Genomic DNA, 10,728 nt, shown 5'->3' with positions numbered 1-10,728 from the left:
TAGCTTCCCTAATTTTGACGGCTCATTAGGATTATACCCATCTTCATCCACGGGAATGCCAAGTTCCTTCATAATTGGCAAGATGTTTTACTAAGGATCCTCCATCAATCAAAATTCGATTTACCCTTTCATCGTGCCTATAACCAACCATGTATAATGGAAGATTATGTGGAGTGTCACCTAGTAGAAGGTCATCATGCATGAATGTGACCTTTTCCTCGCAAACATTAACTTCCTGAGGAATAGACTCAATGGGATTTCCCGAAGATGGTATTAAGCGTAAGTCATTACTCATTTCTTCTCCTTTATCAGCATTGCAACAGGAGGCCTCGATACCGTCATGAAAAATCTTTGTGCGGAACCAACTTGGCAAAAACTCTTCCAATGTCACTGGATGTCGTGGCTTTTGAGGGTGGTGTACCTCCACTTTCGCTTTCCTCAAATGCTTAACTGGATTCTATTTTTTTGGTCTTTTTACCATCATTTTCCTTATTGGTTGTTCTACTAATTCTTTTCGTGGGCTTCTTTTGTGGCCCTACGAGTCACCAACGTCCAACCTTCATCATCATTAAGTTGATCAACTTCGACTTTGTTATTCTCTAATATTTATTTGTTTACTTTCTTCAAGACTGCATAACTCATCTAGATAGAATGAGGCAAAGGTGATAGAGACTTGGTTAGCACTTACCTTCTCATCTTCAAGCACGATCTTTTTTTCACGAGCCAAGTTCATAACTTTATCCTTGAAGACAAAGCACTTATCAAGAGGGTGACTCACAAGTTGGTGATATTTGCAATAATTTTGATCATTAATTTTCTCAGCTTCATTTGGTCGTTTCATCTCCGGAAGCTCAATGAGCTTTAGCTCAAGGAGTTCTTCAAAAATTGCAGGGATATCAGAATCCAGAAATGGGTACTCCTTCTCTTGCATTTCTTTTAGAGTTAACTTTTCACTTAGTTTATTTTGAAAAGAAGTGGATTTCGTACTCTGCTTCTTGCTCATCTTTGTTGTGAACTTCACAGGTGATATGTTGACATTCAGAGTGCTTCTTTGCTTTCAGACTTTAGTACGAACTTGCTCCATTTTCTGACTTCTTGCTTGTCGTTTCCTTCGCGAGGCTCATAGATGTCAGTCTTTCATTTCTAGCAGAGGCCATGCTCAATTCCATGTCATGGGCACGAGTTGCAAGTTCTTCAAATGTATTAGGCTTGATATCTTGCAAGATGTAGCGCAATCCCCAATGCATGCCTTGGATGCACATCTCTATGCCAGAAGTTTCACTAAGCTTGTCTTTGCAGTTGAGGCTTGTATTCCTCCAACGATTGATAAAGTCGATAACTGGTTCACCCTTTCGTTGACGAGTATTTGTAAGTTCCACCATGCTCACAGTGCGCCTTGTGCTACAAAAGCAATTGAGGAACTCTTGCTCTAGTTGATCCCAGCTATCAATAGATCCAGCCTCGAGGCCTGTATACCAATCAAAAGCATTTTCTTTTAGCGAGCGGGCAAACTGCTTGATGAGGTAATCTCCATAAGTCCCAACATTGTTTCATGTCTCAACGAAGTGCGCCACATGTTGCTTTGAATTGCCTTTGCCATCAAACTGTTGGAACTTTGGAGGTTGATAGCCAGTAGGCATATTCAACATATAGATCCTTGCAGTGTATGGCTTTGCGTATGTAAGAGAAGACTTGGAAGCAACTTCATACTTATTTTTGATAGTCCCTTTGATGAACTCCTTTAGTTGATCGATTGGAATCATACCTTCAGATGAGACAAGGATAGCCTTAGCAGATGCTACTTGTCTTGGGGGAGGATCATTCCTTGGAACATCTGGGAGCTTGCCAGGTGCATGGCCGGACTCTTCTTCCATCAAAATTCCCACTTTACCTGTCAACTTGTCAATTCTAGCATATTTATTTTGCATGCACTTGGTCAAGCCAGCAATTGCTTCTGTCAGGTTTGCCAACTGCTCTTCCACAGATGAAGCGTTCGTCATCATTATTTGCATGATCGTTGTGGACGACGGAGAGTAGCATGGATTATCACATAGATTGATCCTCGATTGGCTCATGCTATGTGGTGTAAGTGGGGAGGATCCGTCACTTGAAGTACCATCATCTTCCTTCACAACATAGTTCTTGGATCCTAAGAGGTTAAGCGAAGCTAGAGGTTTCTTAATTTTTTCAGCAACATTACTTTCTCCTTCAAGTGCGTTCGTTGAGGATGAATATCCGAAAACAGGGGTTGATGCGGATGGCACTTGGAGTGCTTGTCGTCCTAAAGAGCTTGCTTTGCTCTATGTAACTGGTCCAAAGCTTCCAAAGGTAATATCAAGGATATTTTCTACATCAACGTAGAACCTAGAATTAGCAGCCATGGTGGAAGTTGATCTGGAGTTGATTTTCTTTGAATCCATTTCGTCGTTCTTGAATTTTGATGATTGAAAAGTTGAGATGAGAGGTAGAGATTATCCCACTAGGCATGCCAAAATTTCTAGGCAATAAAACTGCGTTAAGAAAATAATCGAGACCGAAAAATATTGCAACAATCGTAGTATTTTGACTTGGCATGCCTTGTCATTTTGACATGATCCTATTGGCTCTTCCATTTGACTTGGCGTGCCATGTCATTTCACACGTGTCACTAAACTGGGCCTCTAGAAAATGACATCTTGGACCTAATGAAGTGGGCTCATCATTTGTAACCCAATTAAATGGGCTAACCCATTGAATTTAGACTTATTTATTTAACTTATATAATTAACCCAATTATATTAGTCCATAATATTTATTCAAAATATTAATCCATGTTATTTATAGATTTAATTTCAATAAAATTTATATGCCTACAGTAACATCTCAATGCTTTCTGTTCAATAGGGGGGAAAAAAAAAAAGACAGAATTGCAGAACTTCTACTTAGATGAAGTAAGAAGGTCACGCGAATGGAGAAAAGGATCTGCCAGGGCTTTTGTTAGAAATTACGGATTTGTATGGGTTGTCCAAATATATGTATAGACGGGCAGGTATTTAATGCAAACTTGGGTTATATATGGACCAATAAGAGAGTGTCATGTCATCTCAATTTCAGCTCTTAAAAGGGACAGTTTAATATGAGCCAAGAAATAACTGTGAGGGCATTAGGGGACCAATAGGTTAACTAAGAGCAATGATGAAACAAATTGAATAGGTTAGGGGTTTTTAGACCTTTTCCACTTACTAAAAAATGTTTTGTTATTCTCATTTACATTTAATAGAAAGGAAGAGACTTCAAAAACTGGAGAGGACAAGACCTTGGACAATGATAATTACTCAAATAATAATAACTCAAATGCATAAGGGCAGCATAAATTACAAGCTAATAAACCTGGGTCAGGCCCTAAAATAGTCTAGAATATGGATTATGCTCTAGTTTCACTTTGATTGCAAAGATTCTCTCTCTTTACACTGGCATAACTTGGAGAATCAATGGCAAATTGGTCTAAGAAATATTCCATTCTGCAAAGGCATAACACAAGGAAGCAACACTAACACCAATCACATAGTATGGTAAATAATGAAACAATTCATAAGTATCACAAAAGACCCAAAGGAAACTAACTAGCTGGTCCCAAAAACAACAGGAGTGTATTCAAAAGGTATGGTACTCATCAAATAGCATTTTATCGATGAGCATGTGCACAAGGATATTGATGTCTGGACACTTATAGTCTTATCAGCAAGCAGCCAATCTCATAATCTACTTTTTCTCCTATAACATCTGCATGACAGAATACATCAATTTACCTGAACTTGCAGTCTGACCACCCTGGCATGACAAAAGGCAGCTTCCAAAACATTAATTCATCAGTAAGTAGAGTCATGACCTGGACTATCGGAATGCATATCCATGGATGCATCGGCAGAGATATAACTATTAGAATCTCTATTTTGGTGTTGGGAGTTTGTTTCAATGTGTCTTGTACCATTGGGAGGTTGAACATTGTTCGAAAACTGACCCCCTTGAGCAATGTGATAATTCTGTAAGCTCCGGCGAACAGGACTTGAAAGAGCATTTGAGAAAACGTTATTCTTTGGTTGCTGATCATGATCAGAACGTACGCCATGACCTGGAGCTGCTACGCCAACTGGACCTGGAGAGACATGGAAGCCTGAGTTTGCAAAATGCATCGGCTGGGAATGCTGATGCTGAGGTGGTGGCCTAGGCGACATTGACTGGTCCTCTCCATTATAATCCAATTCGGACTGGCAAATCCATAGATGCATAGACACATCAAAACAGGGCTGTCAGATGTTGTCAAACCAGGAGTGGTTTTGTAAAAAGATAACAACCAGAATGGTGAAATAGGCAAACTACTGATCCATCTTCCATAAGTTCAGTGCAGTCAGTAGGTAAACATTACATACTTAAATAAGATTTGAAGAAAGCAGGAAATCAGGCTCTAATCTATAAACTACAAAAAAAAACGAGATATCGACAGCTTATACCCAAGAAGGGCCAACAAGCCTAAGCCACCATCATCACTTTTTTCTTCCTTTTTGCTTCTTTTTTCTTCAACAATTTGACATCAAACAGATACATACGCGAAACTTTCGCTACTTCATAAAGTTTATTTCATGTAGAAAACAAGTGTACAATTTCTTTTTTTGTTTGACAGAGTACCAGGCTCGAACTCTTGACCTAGTGGCATGAAAAGGTATCTCTCAACGTATGTTGCTCGGACTCTGCGAAAATGTTGCCAGGTGGGTGTCGGATCCTCCAAAAATAGTGTATTTTTGGAGGATCCGACAGGGTGCGGCATTATTTTGGAGAGTCCGCGCAACATAGCTCTCAACCATTATGAACAAGAATGGCCGGTCAAGTGTACAATTTCTTTTAATCTTAAAAATGTTCTACTTTTTTTATCAAAAAAAAGATAATATCCACAAAAAGAAATTCTAATTATCCAATCTGCATATTGAGAGATCGAATCTGAGAAAAATATATTTAATTAAAAAAATCAAGCCTTAGAGGAAAGTAACTTAAACATATGCCTGAGAAGCCAATGGTTTCAGTATAGCTGAGAGCCTGAGAAGCCAATGGTTTCCCATTTCTGTGAAGACCCGACTCATCGCTATGAAAACTAATAATGGAATATAATCAGATCAAATGTATCAAGAGCGCTCTTGCAATCTATAATCCAGTAATCATTTAATGTCAAATAAAGAACTCTCACAAAGATAACAGGTTAACAGATACACCATGTATAAAACAGACACAAGATCCATTCAAGATTAATAAAATTCTTGAAAACACAAGCCCCCAAAACTTTGACTAGAAGGAAAAAAATAAATTAATCGTAAGGTTGAGCTAATTGATGGCCGTATCACATCTCTTTTGATACAAATTTCTCTGTCATGTAAAATTCAACATCAACTGCCAAGAAGAATCAATAGCCATCATGGCATTCTTTTTTCATATACAACATCATAGGATTCAATGTCAGGCTTAAAATCATCATGGAAAGATTTCAAAATAGCAAGGAAGGTAAGTGCTGGTACGCTTATGACATCAAGGTCCTTCTTAATAATAACAAAGCGCACAAAAATTTCAAACCATCCTACAGAATAACAGCAAGATTGTTTACTGAGTCATCTCCAAGTCATAAATCAACAAGGATGAGTAACCTCATGCAACCTTTTCCGGAAAGAGCATATCCAGGTAACTCAACCAGCTCGGTCTATCCAAAAGCAATTTGGGAGCTCCTACTACCTCCACCGAACTCCAATAAAATTTCATTCTCATTTTGTTAGCCTTTTCAGGTAAAAGTAATTTCACACCTCATATGATAAGCCAAGATCTAAGGTCACTTTGCACAAACATTATGCAGGAATTTATGAACTACAGACTGAAACATTGGATTAAAGGCCAGCTAGAGCAAGTTCCAATAACAGTCCTTTGTATTCGTTAAAAAAAATTACAATCTAATTCGTCAGCTTGAATTTGAGACAGTGGTGACTGGAGACACAAAGACCACCTATCAATGTCAGTCGCATTACTATACATAGTGTCCCAGTTCTGCTTGCGCGATTCATTCACTTGCTGAAAGATCTGGGCAAATGCATGCGGAAACAACAAGACTCACATGCTCTAAAGCTCAATCAGTATTTACCTCAAATGATTGCACACACAAAAACTACAGAGAAGCCACTGGTTTCTCACTCTCTCCTAGAAGCAATTAAGCATTTGCAACGAACCTCAAAAGGTCCCTACTGCATTTATACTTCAGCACTAATTCTGGATAATCTGGGTAAAAACAAAAACCTCAACAACAACTATGCCTCAGTCCCAAAAAAAGTTGGGGTAAAACAAAAACCTCATGTTCTTTAATTCCATTAAGCCTTTTTTCATAATTTTGAATCCATTGACTGTTTCTATATATCGGGTCTTTAAATCTGCCTCTTTCAGTTTAAGTCAATTAAAAATCGGATTTGGACATTCTATGTTCTTGATCCCGAGTAGTGAAATTGAGGACGTACCTCCGAAGAGTCTAACCATTCACAAGCAGAACCATGTTATCAGTTATGTCCAAGATTTTCAAGAAGAAAATTTTGATTAACATACAAGAAAAACTTAATGTTCTTTTTGTCAGGTTATCTACAATATCGCCAATGACAAAAGAGCAATGCATAAGAGTTCTCACTTTCTGATTGGAAAAAAAGAATGAGTCTCCATGATTCGTTTTGTTCCTTCATTTTTTTCTGTTTTTTTTTTTTTTTGGTTGGGAAAAGGATAATGTGGAGATTCATTGACTATAAAAAGTTAATGATCAAGCTTTGAGGATTATATTGCACTTCTAAGAAGAGTAAGGATCTCATATGCTCATTGCTAAGTAGATGAAGCTCCATAGAATAAACATGAAAGGAAAATCAAACATATCAACCATAAATAGGTGGGTAGATAATCAAGATAATAGAAAAGAAACCTGCAGGTAGTTCAGTATGTCAACAGTTGTTACTCTGGATCCACCCTCTTGTTGCCTCAAGATCCATTGGTACAGTTTTTCCTATTAAAACAATGGTATGCTAGTTATCATGATACACAGTCAAAAGGGCAACAACTAGAATTCACCAAAAGATAAAATCCCAACAAACGGAAGTAGATCATTTATATAAAAATAACACAGCATGTGTCTTCCAAGAAAAAGATTTAGAAGCCTTGGTAATAAGAAACATTTCCTTCTGAAACATTTAATTTAAGCTTAGAAACCAAAAGTACTTGCAGTCACAATCTAATGTGAAGCCATAACTACATATAAGTATGAGGAAAAACTTCATAGTTGTACAGTCTAATCAAGTTCACATGCACCACTTTTTCTTTTTACAAGTCAGATCATTTCATTGATTACATACCACCACGGTATCAAAAGTATTTACAAAGGGAGAGAGTAGCTCGACCACAATTTTCAATGAAGTTATCCACTCATCTCAACACAATCATCTAAGTACACGGGTATGCTCTCTCTATTATGGAATAATCTCCTATTCCGCTAATTACAGTTGCAACAATGGTGTGCTTCTCCAAATTACCTTGTTCTCCTATTCGGTCTTCCGTATTCTCCAACAAGTGATTGTCCTTGTTACTCTGCTTAACATTATTTTATAACGTTTGTTACTCTGCTTGACATTATTGACCTAATATCAAACAAGAAAAGTGCTAGATTCCACAGCTATGCAATGCAACAGAATGCAATCCTCTTTCTTTAAATTATCTGCTGCTAAACTTGCATTTTGCACCATAGACCACTAGAAATCTACTTCCTTAGGTGCCTTGGTATCCCATACTGTTTCCTTTCTCCATCTCAGGATAGTTAATACAGTATGTATTTTAGATAGATGACTTTTCTCTTCTTCCCCCATACTATCCTATCATCCCCTCACCTCCTATAGGCCAGTCATACACCTGTGAAGAGATTCCGCAATCTCCTCTGATTATCGGACCTTGCTATGGATTTCGCTACTTAAACCGTCAGACACTATAGCGTCATGCTAATCACTACTTCAAATTCGGCTTGACTGCTTCCTCTAGAGCTGTTCCACCACACTTTTCTCCCAACCAAATCCTTATACCATTTCCTACTCTTATTCCTATACACCATAAAACATGTTTTCTTTTATTACCTTCTTAAGCAAGCTAATCCCATAAGAATTCCTTACTTCTGATGTAGCTGAATGGGAGCACAAGGTCTGAAGTTTAGTACAGAAATGGAACTTGGAATCCTGCTCTTTTTATATAATGGTTGTGTTTGAGCTAGCTTGTGTTCACCTCAAGCACTTGCTACCTCCCACCAATAAAGGACTTAGGTAACTAACTCCTCTTCGCATCATGGCTCAGCCAGAGGAAAAATTCACATAGTGTAGCCTCTATTCGAACTGCAATCCTCCTCCTTTACACGGGACCCACTATACTTCACAAAGGTTACACAGACAAAGTTCAAATTCCAAAAGTATACCCAAAAAAAAAAAAAGTAAAAACAATGTATCAACCCAAACTAGTTGGTGTTGAGTAAATAATCCTCATAGTTAAAGTAATTTTTCCGCACTATTTTCCTATGGGCTTTCATCCCCCAGCAACTCTATTCCTTTATTGAGACCAGCTATACCTTAGAACTCAGACAGAAAAACATAAGGCAATCCCTAGATACCAAATTAAGCATAAAACTACAAAACAAACAAAAAACAAATATTTATAGCATATACTAAGAAACCAAACAAAGAAGGAAGTAAAAATACCATTCCGTGACGTTCACCGGAAAGGAAAGAGAGTTTCTGTTGGTTCATAGCTTGAGTATAAAGCTGAGAAAGGGAGTTGGCAGCGCTACAGAAAGTTGAATACATGGTTCGATCCACCTCATCGAGGCTCGTTGCTAGCGACTTCCGTTTCTTCCCCATTCTTCAACGCGAGATTTCCCTTCTTATCTCTTTTAACTTATCTTTTTTATAGCCGTTTTTCGATAATCGGAAAAATCTCAGGCGATATTCTGGTAGATAGATTCCGACGAATTTCACGGCGGAGGTTGGAGGATTGTGTGATATAGGACGCAATTGTATTTGTAAGCAAATGTTAGGGGTGGTTTGGGTATGAAATACAGTATTTGGTAGGGATGGACAGTTCGGATTGGCTTATGAAAGAAAATTCTGTTTTTGGATTTAAAAATTACAATTCAAATTTAAACCAAAAAAGCTCCGATTGATTCCATTTTAAAAGTTCTATTTTGTTATAAAATAAAAGACCGTAAAGTAAAAACAAGTATACAGAGAAACTATATATTATTCGAATTCAAACTAATGTACATAATGAACTTAAATCTCTTCTATTTATAGATGAAAGGAAGCTGCTACTGCAAGCTGCTGTGTGAGCTGCTACTGCAATCTGCTGTGTAAGCTGCTACTGCAAGCTGTTGTGTAAGCTCCTATTATATCAGATATGGATAATCTTTTACTAGGGGCAATGATTATCCATAATGGAGTACTGAAAGGATAAGCTCATTGTACCCGGTATGGATAATCTTCTACCGGGGTAATGTTTATATATAATCAGGTACCGAAGTGATAAGCTTATTATACCCGGTATGGATAATCTTCTACCGGGGGCAATGTTTATCTATAACCGAGTACCGAAGTGATAAGCTTCTTCAGGAAGCTTATTTCCAATAGAGTACTCAATGGATAAACATATTTACGGCGGAGTCCCATATGGATAAGCTTCTTCAGGAAGCTTATTTATAACGGAGTACTAAATGGACATCCATAATATAATATATTTATAACACTCCCCCTTGGATGTTCATTAAAAGATAATGTGCCTCATCAAAACCTTACTAGGAAAAACCACGTGGGAAAAAATCCTAGTGAAGGAAAAAGAGTACACATATTTAGTAATACGCATTGCTATGTGTCTCATTAAAAACCTTATAAGGAAAACCTCATGGGAAAAAACCTTAGTAAGGAAAAAAAATTGCATCGCGTATTTTACTCCCCCTGATGAAAACCTTGTTTCAAATATTTGAGTCTTCGTATTCCAATATTGTATACCATCTTCTCAAAAGTTGAAGTTGGCAAAGATTTAGTGAATAAATCTACTGGATTATCACTTGAACGGATTTGTTGCACATCAATATCACCATTTTTCTTAAGGTCGTGTGTGTAGAATAATTTTGGTGAAATGTGCTTCGTTCTATCTCCTTTTATAAATCCTCCCTTCAATTGGGCTATGCATGCAGCATTGTCTTCGTATAAAATTATGGGTCTTTTCTCACATTCCAAACCACATTTTTCTCGAATAAATGAATTATTGATCTCAACCATACGCATTCCTTACTTGCTTCATGAATAGCTATTATCTCAGTGTGATTTGAAGAAGTAGCAACAATAGATTGCTTTGTGGAGCGCCATGATATGACAGTACCTCCATATGTAAATACGTACCCGGTTTGAGATCGAGCTTTATGGGGATCATATAAATAACCTGCATCTACATAACCAACAAGATCTGCACTATCTTTGTTAGCATAAAACAAACCCATATCAAGAGTTCCCTTTAAATATCGCAATATATGCTTAATCCCTTTCCAATGTCTCCGTGTAGGAGAAGAACTATATCTTGCTAGTAAATTAACAAAAAATGCTATGTCAGGCCTTGTAGCATTAGCAAGATACATTAGTGCACCAATTGCCCTGAGATAGG

The 10,728-nt window shown here is 37.6% G+C and overlaps 1 protein-coding gene across 1 annotated transcript; it reads right to left on the bottom strand.

The window, feature by feature from the left end:
• Positions 1-3,514: 3,514 nt before the first annotated feature.
• Positions 3,515-9,151, bottom strand: LOC109238581. Its single transcript, XM_019405066.1, has 3 exons — positions 8,775-9,151; positions 6,968-7,048; positions 3,515-4,247 (listed from the first exon to the last, which is right to left on the bottom strand). Exons 1-3 carry the CDS (start codon positions 8,931-8,933, stop codon positions 3,849-3,851), a joined length of 639 nt encoding a protein of 212 aa, XP_019260611.1. The 5' UTR covers positions 8,934-9,151; the 3' UTR covers positions 3,515-3,848.
• Between the last annotated feature and the right edge of the window lie 1,577 nt (positions 9,152-10,728).

The sequence above is a fragment of the Nicotiana attenuata genome, unplaced genomic scaffold (assembly GCF_001879085.1).
Source record: "Nicotiana attenuata strain UT unplaced genomic scaffold, NIATTr2, whole genome shotgun sequence".
In the NCBI taxonomy this organism is placed as follows: domain Eukaryota; kingdom Viridiplantae; phylum Streptophyta; class Magnoliopsida; order Solanales; family Solanaceae; genus Nicotiana; species Nicotiana attenuata.
Note: the sequence above shows the minus strand (reverse complement) of the source record. Positions and strands in the feature narration are given on the sequence as shown.

Excerpts from the sequence above, each read along its gene's own strand:
- LOC109238581 (XM_019405066.1), bottom strand. The coding sequence starts at position 8,933 with ATGGGGAAGAAACGGAAGTCGCTAGCAACGAGCCTCGATGAGGTGGAT. Across the intron at positions 7,049-8,774 it reads CCGGTGAACGTCACGGAATG|GAAAAACTGTACCAATGGAT; the intron begins GTATTTTTACTT and ends TTGTTTTAATAG. Across the intron at positions 4,248-6,967 it reads ACATACTGAACTACCTGCAG|TCCGAATTGGATTATAATGG; the intron begins GTTTCTTTTCTA and ends TGGATTTGCCAG.